This window comes from Neomonachus schauinslandi, chromosome X (assembly GCF_002201575.2).
Source record: "Neomonachus schauinslandi chromosome X, ASM220157v2, whole genome shotgun sequence".
Taxonomy (NCBI): Eukaryota; Metazoa; Chordata; class Mammalia; order Carnivora; family Phocidae; genus Neomonachus; species Neomonachus schauinslandi.
The window spans coordinates 109128166-109143264 of NC_058419.1; the positions used below are offsets into that span (position 1 = coordinate 109128166).

At 37.6% G+C, this 15099-nt stretch overlaps 1 protein-coding gene across 4 annotated transcripts in view; it reads right to left on the bottom strand.

The window, feature by feature from the left end:
- The window catches only part of CNKSR2 (connector enhancer of kinase suppressor of Ras 2), a 273654-nt gene that overhangs the window by 27073 nt on the left and 231482 nt on the right, over nt 1–15099 (bottom strand). For all 4 annotated transcript variants that reach the window (XM_021682287.1, XM_021682283.1, XM_021682276.1 and 1 more), the window contains one exon: nt 13917–14463. In XM_021682287.1, the coding sequence (XP_021537962.1) occupies nt 13917–14463 (547 nt within the window). The remainder of the gene's footprint in view (nt 1–13916; nt 14464–15099) is intronic.

The window sequence follows — 15099 nt, forward strand, 5'->3', positions numbered from 1 at the left end:
TGAAGACTGTGATTTGATGTTACCAGCGGAAATATTACTGATGTTTAAACAGCGGGTCACTCGTGTAATTTGGCTGTCTCGTTATCACTCTTGGGCTGTATTTATTAAACTTGAAAAACCTGAAAGTTATTTATAAACTCACTGCTTAGATTAATAGGTGGAACTGCTAAATTTTGGCTGGAATTACCCATTCTCTTTTTCATCATATTATAATTGATCAGAAACTAATTCTTGGACACCTATGTCTTTCTTCTTCCAATGGTATACACAATATTTTGTAAGCTATAAATCCCTCAAATAGTTGTATTTAGTATTTATTTAGTCTTGGTTCCATAACAGTGAAGTACAGGCTATAAACCTTGTTTAATACACACATGTTCAATGAACTATAGGCATGTAATTTTTGAAGGGCTAAATCTATTTCATTTGTTTGTTTTTACCATCACCTATGTTATTACTCAGTAGGGAGATGTACAGCACTCGCTTTGTGTGAAAATCTCAAGGAACATGGACAATGGAACTCAACATTACTTTTCATTAAATCACACATTATAAAATCTTACCATGTATTCTCTAAAAACCATAACAAAGAAATCATCTTTAAGAAATAGCCTTGTCCTTTATACACAGACAGCACATATCTAGCACTGGACCATTATAGCAAGTAATCTTATAAACAGAAATATTCAAATGTCACCCCATAATCCTTCTTAGAGCAGAGACTGATAGTATAGTTTTTTAGTACCAAGACATTATTCTTTTATGAAAAGGCTTTAACATGAAGAGGTATGAATGCAACTTGTTTTCATAATTTGAAGCTATAGGGGATGTGAGTTTGGTTACAGTATAGAAATGCTAATTCGTAGGAAACACTGAATGCAGCTGACCAAGAAATATGGTTGATCAGGGATAGGACTCTGGTCTAAAACAATAAGTTAGTAGAAATCTCTGGTATTCTTATTTCCTTACTCTTACTAACTTTTGTAGACAGCCAAGGTCTGTATGGTTCTAATACTCTATCTTGACACATTCTGGTATTGATTGAGGTGATGTAAGAACAAAGGATTAAAAATCTTGCAAACCGTCATAATGAGGTCACCTGATTTTTATATCCACTTTCCCCCTTATTTGCAGAATAAAAGCTGGTGAGTCAGTATCTATGAAACTTTCTGAAGAGGAAAAAACATAAAATGATATAATGTAAGCTTTAGTATTTTTGCTTGTCACCAATATACTAACTATAAGAGGAATGCATTAAAAATGAGATTAATACACATAAGTAATTGCTGCATGCATTAAAACCTTGATAATTTCATGAATCAAAAATATAAAGACATGAGTAAAATGTATTTGGGATCTAACACTGAACCACAGGGAAGAACTAAGCGGCACTCCAGACATGCAGGGGACTAGAAGAAGCCCTAGAATTTTGGGTTTTGTTTTTCTTTGTTTTTTTTTTTTTTTTAAAGATTTTATTTATTTATGAGAGAGAGGGAGCGAGAGAATGAGCAGGGGCAGAGGGAGAGGAAGAAGCAGACTTCCCACTAAGCAGAGCTCGATCCCAGGACCCTGAGATCATGACCTGAGCTGAAGACAGACGCTTAACCAACTGAGCCACCCAGGCGCCACTTACTTTTGTTTTTCTAGTGGTGAGGAGAAAAAACACATAGTCAAATATGGACCCTAGATGATAATAAATAATAAATATTATTTTAAAACTTTAGACAAATACTAGTTTTCAGTAGTCAGTAGTTTAAAAAAATGAAATTCCAGCAATACAAATGTAAACTGTCCCAATAAGAGAGGGAAAGGAGATACAGCTGAAGTTAAGGTAGTTACAAGGAGATTCCTTAGAAAAAACTTCAGGTGAAGGAGGATTTCTATAAAAGATGGAAGAAGAGGCTACTAGAAATGAACAAACAGAAAGTAATACTGATTCCTTGTAAGAAGATTGTCAGGAAGGCAAATGTTCCGCTGAGTCTTCTGAAAAAACCGGAGACAGAATTAAAAAAAAAAAAATTAAGAAAAAATAAATGACACAAGAAAGTAGAAACATATGGCTTCAAAAATATTTTAGGCTTTTCCTGCATGGAAAAAAGTCCTCATACTAGGAAATTTAAAAAGAAATGTTTCTCAAGGTAAGGGACTACTAAGACCCACTTGGTAGTCTCTTTGAACCAGCAGAAAAATTTTAGGAATTGAACAAACTTTTTGGAAATTATTTTAGGGCCACTCTCAGAATCCCTCAAGACTTACTGCTTAAAGAGAGTTCTCTTATCCAAACAAACCAAACCCAGCACGGGTTCTACAGAGAATGAAATGATAAATCTGACATAGATACATGGAAACATTTTAGAATAGAGTATGATTGGAAGGAGTTTCATTTTTTAATTTCAGCTGAAGGACCAACATGGATTCAATACAAATGAAGCATTTTAAACTGGCTTTTCCTTTCTGGACAGTATCTCTAGTTTGGGAGACAAGAGGAAAGCCAAGGGCAGTGAGCGTGTCCTGCATCTGATTAAATTTCGCATGATATCCTTATGAATAAAGTACTGTAATATTTCCAATACACTTGGTGTGGGGACACTAAAAAGAAATAGGGCATACAGATGAAGGTCACCAGGAGAGTGAGTTATCTGGAACTCATGTCATAAAGTTAAGGTGGTTATATACATTCAGTTCAGAGATGAGACAACACAAAATATGTTAGATAACAAAATTCCACTGTACAGTTTTGGACATGTACAATATACAGGGCACTGTGGTGAGAGCAAAAGCAAGGCCATTATGCTGAAGAGATCCATGAAACTTTAGAGATGGAAGAAGCCATCAGGTTCAAGTGTCCGAACTAGCTTGGGAAGCCCTGACTGGTAGCTGGTTACTCAGCCCACTCTTAAACACTGAGTACTGGGGAGCCCACTAAACTGACAAGACCAGTTATTCCATTCATGGGCAAGTGCAACCACTGGAACATTTCCCCCTCATTTCAATCAAAAAGCCCCTATGTACCTTCCACTTATCAAAGACTATCTTAGCCCTCTTCCACATGTCAGCCATTTACATACTTGCTCTGTGGTTTTCTAAGTTGCAATGTCAAGATCCATGAGTGGAAAATTTATAGAAAGTCAGCTTGCGTATCAATACAAGGGAGAATTTTTAATTAGAGCTGTCCAACATGAGTTGCCCTGCCTGGGGGCAATAAGCTCTGAGTGCCTGAAATATTGAAGCAGAGTCTCAATAACAATTTTTCAAGTGTATAAAGAGTATTTCTGTATTAAGTGGGAAAACAAATATTTCCAAGTCTAAGTTCTATGTTGAGATGGCTAATTATTCTGCATATTTACATACAGCATGGCACACGTCATACATCTTCTCCAGTAAAAAAACAATTTATCTATTAAATGAATTCTTTACCTTAATATAAAGCATTTAAAATGGGTTCTATAGTATTAACCGGAGAGACACTATTCGCTGTAGCACATACACAAAAACACCCACAAAGGTGTTATACATTTAAAGAAGCATTCAAAGTTAAGCCGAACTTTTCACTTCATTATTCAGCAAAGATGTTCAGCATTTGTACAGAATTATTTTTGGAATGGTAAACATCTTTCCTACCTCCAGTGCCAGGGCAAAACTCCTTCTAATTAGGTTAATAAAAGAGTCTTACAACCCAGGATGCTAAATCAAGAGATGGCTGCCCAGCAAGTACACACGGTGTAAGTGGACAATAGAGTACAAAGTGAGGGGTTTGGCTTACTGTCAGAGTCGGCAGCAGGGTTGTATTAAAGCCACAGTGATTCCAGCTGCCCTCCTCCCTGTTCTTTTTAGAAAAGGCATGAAAAAAACCCCTGTGTGTTGGCATTGTTAAAGAACAAGGAGAAAACAGCAGAGATGCTCAAGGTAAAAGGTATAAAGTTTAAGTTCAGTGATACCAAGTTGTGGGCTATTTTCCTTCACCAAGAATCCCTAAAGTGAATGCTATTTTAAGATTTCCATTTTCTAACTTACAGAATAGACTCTAAATGAGGCCAGAAACAACCACAACAATAATTTAAGGAAAAAATTATAGCTAAAGAAGCCAATAAAGTCGTGGATGAGAAAATATGGAGGTCTTAAATGAATAGATCTTAGGCATGAAGTCAAAATATTCTACGAATGATTTACCAAAAAAGAAATAGCACAATAAAAATATCACATTCAAAATCGTGGAAGATTAGGGATTATAAATGTGGAAGAAAGTGAAAAGCTGTTTAAAATGCTAAGGTTCAAGTTTCCCTAAAATAGACAATCAAAATACAGTATAATTTTCTGTATTTGGCACTCGGCTAACATTAGGAGGTTTTTCTGATAATTAAACTCCATGTTAGTTGTACTGTAAAATTAGGAAGCATCTTCTCAATCTTGAAAGGAACACTAATCTATGGTCAGTATATTATTATGCCAGCATAGTATTAGGGCCACTCTAATATTATACTGACCATAGATTAATATTCCTTTGATGACTGAGAAGATGCTTCCTAGTTGCATAGTACAAATCAATGAAGATTGTTAGACATCTGATTTATGTTCATCAGTATAGCTGAGCAACCAGAATGCATTTTCCCCAACCATAATGTTTAAGGAATGAGTCAAAGCAGAAATAGCTCTAAAAGGGATCTCATCTGATTCTAACCAGTTTTATCAATTTTGCATAAGTGATAAGTAACTTAAAATGAACACAGAATATGTGCCATCTCTTAAAGAATCATTTTTATAATATTATTAATTGGTTAGTTGGGAAAATGACTGGCACAAGATAATAAAGATGCTGCAAACTTTAAGTTGTTCTGTTTCATGTTATCAGAAAGAAAGACCTTTCTTATTTCTCAAAGATAATTCACAAATTTTTGTTGTAAGTAGACTTATGAAGAGCTATGGAAGATATACTCTTAAGATAGTATCTGGTGTAGTAAATAAACAATAAATGTCAAATAAATGAATATGAATAAATGAATACATGCTTAGAACTAATTAGACTACATATTGATACAGCAAACCAAAAGAACAAGATAGGGGCTTAGTTTACATTTTAGTAACCTAAATCTAGATAATGAAATGTAGGGGACCCATGACTAAGAAAGTTAAAGAATTTGTAGCTCTGAACTGAATCCATGAGTTTAATAACTATCATTCTTATTCTCAAGTATTCTACAATTTTTGTGAAATAACTCAAAGTTGATTTCATTGGCATACTTTGTGCTTGTAATAGAAACACATGCATATGAAATTGTCATATTACATTCTTGAGGTAAGAACCTTGTAGAAGTTATCAAGCATGAGGTTTAAATATTAAAATACTTTTTTATGACCAACTGTCACTTTTGCATTTAAAATATATAGTAATAGGCCCTTTTCCCCTTATCGAATGACATAATAAGAGTACTTTTCCATTAAGGGAAAAGTTTCAGAGTATAATAGATGGAGCTATTAAAGACCAACTATTAGCACTAAGATGTGCCTATGGCCTAGCATAAGAAAGGCCAGAAGAACAGAGCTAGTGAGAACACTGGAAAAAATAGGAAGATGGTTTAGTAGAAGGGTTAGTGTTTTATAACTTAAAACCAAAAGCTCTAGGTAAACTCTGACCACCAGGCACAGTGGTTCTGAAGCCCATCTCTGAGTTCTAAATTCTAGTTTTTGGAGGCTAGACTTGCTGTGCTTTTTAGCTAGCTGTCTCTGGCTTAGCTGTTTTCAGTGCAGAGCTTTGGGATCAGATGACATTAGTGGGAGACCTTCATCAAGAAGGCTGGGCAAAAGTCTTATGGCACCAAGGCATTAGGCAGGTAGGCAACAAGCTTCTGATATATGAGGATGGGGGTGTGTATCAGAGGGGGTAAGTGTGCACGTACAGCCATTGTCATTTCTTTCTTCTCACATTTCTCCTCCCATTGTTTTTGAAAAGGTCAATAGGTAACTGCTGCATTTTCTAGGGTGACATGCTGGGATTGGGGCCTTCTGAGGTGGTACGGGAGTTATCTCATAAGATTGTTGCTTCTATTATAAACTACAGTCATTATCAAAAGAATTTCTGAGGAAAAACTACCTGAAAACCAACTAAACTATACCTCACCTCCCTACTAACGTGGAGTGACAGGAAAAAGATACATGAGGAAAACAAATTCATACAAGAATTAATTTAAAAAACCTTAACTTTGAACAGAAGTTACCTCTGGAGAGGGAGGAGAGAGGGTTGCTTTTTATTTTCATCATTGTTTTATTTGCTTAGCAATAAGCAAGTTATTACTTTTCAATTAAAACAATAAAAGAAAAACATGGGGAAATTGACACACTTCCAAGCTACGTTGTTTGGTGCAATCTTGTTATGTCTTAATCTACCATCTTCCAGTAGTTGGTAACCAGAGGAGGTAGATGTCATATGCAAAGGGAAGAAAGGGAAGCACTTGGGATCTTCAGCTTTCTCTGGCAAGGGTGACCAAGGTAAATGGAGACTGAACTTAGGACAGGTTCTCATAAAATAAGCTAGAGATTACTCCACTTGAGAAACTGACAATATGCTATTACTGACCTGAAGAAAAGTGGTTTGCTTTCCTGATGTGTGAAAATAGTAGCACGCGAAACTGTGGCTGAACTTGCTTGGTCAAACAAACTGTAAATCCTAACTTGTCTTACCTACACTGGTGAGGGGCTGTCATTCTTTTATGTGAACTTTAGTTCTTAGCTGCCCACATCTTCTGCTGGTGTGACTCTGTAGCATCGAGAATTCATTCTTTCGCCATTTAAATCTGGCTTCCTGGCTTAGTAACATTCCTGAGATTATTTTCCTGGCAGATGCAGGGCTATTGGTTATTCACTCAAGCACAAATTGCAATATCGACACATTTTACAAAGGAAACAGGACGAAGCTAAGTGGCTTCATCCACCCAGGGGGCCAGCCTTCCTTCTGCAGACAGCAGATTTGGGGAGGAAAACAACTGCCTAGGGGTGCTGGTAGATCTGGTTTCCAACCATGAACTGGTTCTTTCACATGTCCTATTCTTGTGGCCTTCATCTTTGAAATGGGATTAAATCAGGAAAGTATGGTTTCAATAGTAGAGAAGATGACTCTTCTCTAAGAGTTAAGTGAGCCATAACACAAAGAGCAGTAATTCTAGTTATTTGCATCCCAGCTTAGTGGTGTCCAGCATGAAGAGGGTATGCCAAACATGCAGTACTGTCCCTCTCCCAACATGAAGAATTCTGTGATGGTTTTACTCCTGTTTTATGTCACACGATGGATAAAACATTAACTTCAGCTTTAACTATTATATTATAAAATGGAAAAGAATTGGTGACAAAAGGGGTTAGCTATTACTTATTCATTCATTCATCCAATGGTGTCTGGCCTACCATGGGCCATATATCATTTTAGGTACCAGGTGTACAAAACAGGAATAAAATCCCTGCTCTTTAGAAACTTATATTCTGGTGGGTGGAGATGGAAATAAATCAGTGAACAATATTTGATATTATGCTCAGAGTGATAAAGCGGTGAACATTATAAAACAGGGGGTAATATATCAGAGAATGAATGGTGGTGGTTATGGTGGTGAGGGGTCCTCTGGGTCAGACTGGGTTGTCAGGGTAGAACTCTCCGAGGGGAAAATATGTGAACTGAGACCCACATGGTATCTATAAACACATTTCAGTAAATAGATATAACGTTATTGTTATTTGGAATAAAAGGTTTCTTTTGAGTTCCCAAATTCCAGAGTCAAAAAGGAAAGGAATAGTGAGTGATAAGAATGTAAAGTGAGGGATATTTCTATTTTAGCTCCTAGGATATGGCTAATGTATTATGTTGAAATGTACAAAATTGCTGATATTTCATCATTTGACCTACAAAAACAGCAATTCATATGGTTCGACTCAATAGCTGGAACTGAACAAAGTTAGGGCACGTAGTCAGGTAAATGTTATTTATTGAGGTTTACTAGTATTAATTCACTATTTAAGTATTATAATTGCCCTCATTGCCTAAATCCAAATATGCATAAAATCTACATAAATTACACAATTATAAAAAAATTATTGGAAGACTTACGGTGTGTCAGATATGGAAACTAAGTGTTTCTGGTGTTGCCTCATTTGATCCTTATATAACCTCATGTACAGCTACCACATGATGTAACAATGAAGACACTGAGGTCCAGAGGTGTTAAATAACTTGATCCATCATACCACTTGCAAGTGGTAGAGTGACAAAGCAAGGATTTAAACTGAGAAATATCTTCAGAGACTGTATTCTAAGTTCCGATCACTTAGTGTTTACAGGAAAATACACTTATTCCTTTCAAAAGTCAACAATAATTATACCTAACTTGCTGTATTTTCAGGTTTACATAATATTTATCCCCTTTTAGATATGGAACATTTCATTAGTGTCTAGACTTAAATGATGTGATGTGATCTGGGGTACATGTTTGCATATACATACATATATATATGTATATATATATATATACATATATATATGGATATATATTAAAAGAGTGCCACACTATCTGAACAAATATATTTGCAGATATAGCATACATAACAGTGGAGAGACTCGTGTGGATAGTAATGACAAACGGTTTGGTACATTTTTTTCTTTATGATCTTAAAAACAAATCAAGTTAGTCTCAACTACTCATATAGTTATTCCATTTCCCTTGCTATTTGGGCATATGATGCAATCCTGGCCAATGCAATAGGGAGCTAAGTCTGCTGGAAGAATCTAGGAGAAGTTTTCTTTGATCTTACAAACAGGACTAAAGATAGGGCGCCCTGGATGCTGGTCTTTGGCTCTCGGGATTCTGTCTTATAAGAAGTCATGCTTAGAGCTGTTGGCATTACAGAAAAGTTAACTGAGAGGCCTGATGCTGCAGAGCCACAAAATGCACTCCAGAACAACCCCACTTCTGAACTTCCCAATAATATAAATCCAAACTATAACCAGTATCAGCATTTTAGCTAGACTCTATTTTTTATCTATCTTCAAAATCAGAAAATATGGTATTAAGAGAACATTTGTTTACCACTTTCTAGATTTTTCTGTGTTCTTTATATATACTTGTTACATAACCAGCCAAGAATAATGCCCTTAAACTTCACAAAAGTGCCATATATAAGGTTCTCTGCTATTTTTTCTCTGACTTTAATGCACGTCTTTTTATTCACATTTCTCATATAGCTTTTCCATCTGTTTCCTTTAGACTTGAACTATAACTGAAGATATTATTGATGATTATGCCCTTCTAAATTTTTTGTGTTTGTGCATAATTGATCTCAATAATCAATAAAACAGTAAAACGTGCTGCAACAGTTTTATTTTCAACTTGCTCCTTTTTTCCTTTTACACAATTTCATATTCTGGGAATATCTTTCCCTTGCCCACATACTTTGTACCTGGATGTTCTTAAAAATAAAATTCATGGCTTTTAGAGACTCTTCAGGAAATTACTTTAGGACCCTTAAAATGATTGAAGAGGATTAATCTGTCTTCTTCTGCACTATATTGGTAGTCATTATCTAGCCTCTCTGCCTAGATAATTTAAGATATTAGGCCATTAAGCTGCATATTTTACACAGCTCTTAACTTACCAATGTTGTGCAAAGGAGGAAAAAATTACCTTAAAATGCATTTCTCAGAAAATCTCATTTTGAAAGCATCAGTAAATACCTTGGCCGGATAAGCTGATGGGCATTATAGCTACAAGATGACAGATTTTTTTTTAAAGATTTTATTTATTTATTTGACAGAGAGATATAGAGAGAGAGAGCACAAGTAGGCAGAGTGGCAGGCAGAGGGAGAGAGAGAGAAGCAGGCTCTCTGCTGAGCAGGGAGGCGGACGTGGGGCTTGATCCCAGGACCCCAGGATCATGACCTGAGGCGAAGGCAGCCGCTTAACCAACTGAGTCACCCAGGCGCCCCAAGATGAAAGATTTTATCCGCCCTCCCTCCTCTGGAAAAAAACAAAAACAAAAACAAAACACCCTGGGTTTTGCTTTAGATTTCTAAGACCACGCTAATAAATGTGTAAATTAAGTGAGAATAGTGGTAGTTCATCTATAAGACAATGAAAAAGAGAACATTATAACTTCATTGAGCACATGGAGGCACCAAGAATGTATGGCTAGTAAAGAGTATTCTTATAACTGCCAAGAGGGAAATCAGCAGGATTAAAAGGATAAAGCTTTTGAAAACCTCATCTAAACTGTCTAGTATGGCAAAGAAAAGAGAGCTACTCCAAGTAGATTTCAACCTGCATTAACCAAAACAGTATTTTAATGTTATGGCAGGTGATTTCCAAATGAAGTTTATTTTTATATTTTGTCCACACCTTCATGATTTATATTCCTTGGAAGTTGCATAGGCTGACATAATTTATAATTTGATTTAACTGAGGTATTATAAGGCCCACATCTCAGTAAGCTTCGAAACTGCTAATTGGGATAATAGGAAATTACTTGTCTTCTCCCAAATGCCAGTGAAGTAGGTCAGGATAATTAATATGCAAGCTGACTTTTCAGTCAAAGGAAAACAAGACAGGTCTCATCTGTGTACTTTTAATACCATCCATCTTACACCAAAATGAATTCAACCTGTGAAAAATCATAGCATGATTCAGTTAAATAACTGAATTTCAAAATAAGAGAAAACGTAGTCCAACCATGAGAACACAGATTGAAGACCGTTCTAAAGGAGGCTAAATTTACACTTCATAAGGAGGGAAATTAAAAAACAACAACAACATCTAAGTCACCGATTTAGGTACATCTTGCTTTTTATATTGCTTTGCAAACTTGTAAGCACTATGTAATATATATATTATATTATATAAAGTTAAGGTAAATATAAATGATAAGAGAGGAGTTTGGTTGATGACATAGCTCTTCATCCGTAAAGCAGAAGGTAGGCTATATTTTCACATTTTCTTCCATTACTCCTGCCCACTTGCCTGATGCTTCTTATTTTTAATTTCTTGTTAAACTACGAAAAAATATTTGGAGCTAGAGACACGAAACTTACTTCCCCTGCAGGTCTGTACTGGATTAGTGCAAATTCACTTTAGTAGGTCAAACCAAATGCTGGCCTAGAGCTGGACAGTTACTAACACGCCACTGCTGGGCTTCGTCTGTAACAAGCACAGGGCTCCGTGTCGGAGGGCCTGCCACCAGCCTGGGACTGATGGCGTGGTCACGGCTTCTTTCGTGCCTCTAATTTTGGCTCTGTTGATATAACACCCAGCAGCTCAATTTGAGTAAGAAGCCTGGAATACCTGCTCCTAACGGCCAAGCCGGGGCAGTCACGAACACGACACCCTTTAACTAGACCTTAAAAATTCTTTTGAAAACACTGATTTTATAGCTGATTTTCTCAAATGACATGTTCATTAAATTGCACACTCCTAAATGTTAAAAACAGTAATGCAGAAAGTCCATCATTAGGAAAGTAAACATACATTCTGTTAAGTAAAAAGCATCTTCTACTAGGCGACCATGAAATGCACTGCTCTGCTGAGAATGGTCTGAAGAACACTGACACATCAAGTGGCAAGATTTGGGGGAAAATGCCCAGAAAGAAATGGGGCCCTGAAAGACAGTGCATGGTCTCCTCTCGTGAAGCAGATCCAACTGAAATAGCATCAACTGCCCCCACGATATTGAATCATAAAGACAAAATGTGCAATACTAGATTTATGGACACACTTCCTAGGGTTGTTCGGCCTTATCCCAATTATTCCACACAAAAAAAGAGCCCCTGAAAGAGATGGAAAATACCGAAGAACTGCCCACTTGACTCATTTGGGAACCTGAAGGAAAAACCCACCAACTTAGGAGTGCATCTATATGGTAAAAATATATCCAATCAACAAAACAGCAAAAAAGAGACACTGGAAGAACAAACTTGAAAGCCATCTAACTACAGATGCTCTGTGGGCCCGGGTTTTCCTTTCAGGCCCGAGGACGTGCCTTCTCCTCTCCGGTACTCCCTCACTCATGGCCAGGAGGACCTGGGAAGTAACTGGCTTAAGTGAGAAAGATGGCATCAATGACTTCTACCTGTGACCACGAGGAGATGTTTTCTGGACAGAATTCTCTAGTCCAGAGGGCTATGCAAATGTCAACACAATTTATTTTAGAATGGCAGAGATAAAGTACTTCCCCGCTATGTTTGCACAATACGGAACAAACCTCATATAGTTAGTTACAGCAGCTGTGCAGTACCTGGATGACCATCAAAACGAAGTTTCTAACTCAGCTTTAAATTTTAGAAAACAACGTACTAATTTTGGTAAACATCATAACCGTAAAAATGTATTATCATGCTTGCCAGAAGTCCTACAGAGGCCTAACATGGCTCCTAGATATTTCTTCCACCAGACTCCTCCATAATCTCTGATAAATGTGAATGCTAGCAGGCCTTGGCAGGTAACAGATGGCAATTACATTTTCCTGCACCAATAGTATACCTTTTGTAACGTTCCTCATGGAGATTATGGCTACAATACACTTCACGTGGAAACTGCTTTAACACATGAATTTTATTACAAGCGACTCATTTTGATGGTAGAAGATATAATTTAATTCCCATTAAATAACACAATGAAGATCCATACCATAAAAGGAAGTCTACTGTATTTTCTTATTAATCATCTCCAAAGTGACCCCTCATTTTAAATAAGCCAAGCTTGACATGGGGATGAGGCTCCTGACCTGCTGGTTCTCTGTGAGCTTTGAGTTGTTTTTCCAGTCGTGATGAAGAACTTACAGTAATATATCCCACAGTCAAAGTTTCGTATACTCACAAAATGGGCTGATGGATATAGTCTGCTTGTATCCTTTAAAAAGAGAAATCTAATGCCCTAGTGGGACCAAACCAGCAACTGTGGTTTCATCAACACTGGCTTGGGACATCTGCACTAACTGGCCCAAACTTCGTTTTGAATAAAGACATGCAAACAGTTTTATGCTACTACTTTAACACTATTTTTTGGGTGGTAATTTTACATTCAGGACTTACAGCCAAACCTAGATTTTCTTTCTAAGTAAAAAACTGAGTTCTAGCCTTTCCCTTAAAATAGGCTGGGTTTCTGGACTGGTGTAGCACATTAATTATAAACATGCTTGGTAAGGCATGTTGGATAAAGACCTTGATAATTAGTAAACATATTCTTTTTTTTTTTTTTTTTTAGTAAACATATTCTTAATGCCAACAAGTCAGAGGATTACTTAATTGACTTTGTCTCTCTTAAGAGTTGATTCGCATAAACTGAGTTTTGCAATCTGCATACATACCAAGAAAGTAAATAAATGCTTTTGGCAAACTGGTTATTTCAGCTATTTGGAGTTGATAGGAGTGCTATTTGAAATTTCTTCTTGGAAAAACTCTTCTGAATTTTTCTTTTAAATCTTTTAATGGTGGAAAGGGAAGTTGTATATGTGTGTGTGTGTGTGTGTATGTGTGTGTGTTCACTTACATATTCAACCAAGGTTCTGCTAACACCCTGCTTGAAGCATTTAGTTTCTTAACCCAAACTCAGGGGGCAATGACTGGACCAAAGGGATGATGCATGCAAGGGAGAAGAAAGTGGATAACAGGAGGAAGGAAAAGAAATGACTATCATTAACCTTAAAAGGCAAATGGGTAACTGGGGAAAACCATTTGCTCTAGCTTTGGGTGTCCTGGGATATAGGCTTCGTTATCCATCTTTTGTCCACTACGTTACTCAAGTTCTCAAAGTAAAACACCAAGGGATACCTAACTTCCTGGGCAGCAAGACCATTATTTTAAGAAAAAAGGGAAACAAGATTCTATTTTCTTCAAATAAGAAGTTTGGAAAGGTTAGGACTCTGTGTACACAGGCTAAGATCTCCAGCATACTTACTTTTGTCTCCTATGTTTTCCCCTGCTGCCTCCCCTTCCTCCTCCTCCTCCTCCTCCTCTTCCTCCACCTCTGTGGGCTGCACGTCATCCTGCGGGTCACAGGCACTAACCGGTGCGTTCAGACAGCAGTGGTTGAACCCGCTATCTCGAGGCAGAGTAAAACTTCGAGGCTTGCCTCCATTTCCATTTAACACTTGCATCCTCTCGCTCTCGGCCAAAGGGTACGGCCCATAGTGATCCTGTAGGTGGCACTTCTGAGTTGGAAGAGTGGACTGTCGCCTGTGCTCTGGGGAGATGGCCGCGGAGTCGGAGAAGACAGAATCCTCCAGGGGCAGAGTCTGAAGATAGTGTAATCCTGAGCTTGTCAGGGGCGTCTCAATTAAATCCTGCCAGGAGCGGCGCTGACTGGCTGTCTTCCGAATGGGGGACACCGCACTGCTCCCGGTCACTTCCTGGCGAAACTCCTCATGGGAGGACTGTGACTGGGAGGTCTCAGTGGACGAGAGCCGGCTGTGTTTTGCTTCCACGTAAGGACTGGCACAACTCATCTGTGGAAAGGAGCTTCTGATCAGTCTCCACAGAAATAATGGACCACCTCTGTCAGCAAGGCACACATTAGATTTCCACCAGCTAACATTTACCAGTCAAGTTAATGACTAGTCAAGTTCACAGACATCTCAAAGTTAGGCCTCGGCTGATCTTTTAAGGGGCTGAGATGGGGAGTGTTTAAATGCAGCGCTACCAGACTCTCATGAAAAATCTGACATATTAACATGCAAAATTTTACAATGAAGCATAAGAAAATCCGAGGGCTTACATAAGAAATAGTCAGCAACAACTACAAAAAAATCTGAAGTTTTAAAAATCTCTATGCATTTGAAACCGTGAACAATTGTTGCCAAATTCATATTCCTGGATTTTATGGAGTTTGGGGACGAGGGCAAGGAGAGAGGCTTTTGGATGTGAAAACAAGATGCCTATAATCAGACAGAACCCCTCCTCTTCCTCACAGCTGAATGTCTGCTCCTATGGGCCCCAAGGAAAAGCTTTCTTAGGATCTGGTCAATTTGTGGCACTTTGTAGAGAGTTAAAAATATAGGCAGGATGAGATTATACCCGGATGGGGATTAGCATTTGCCTTGAGCATGGGCACCTCAGGGTACATAAACACAAAAGAAAAATGG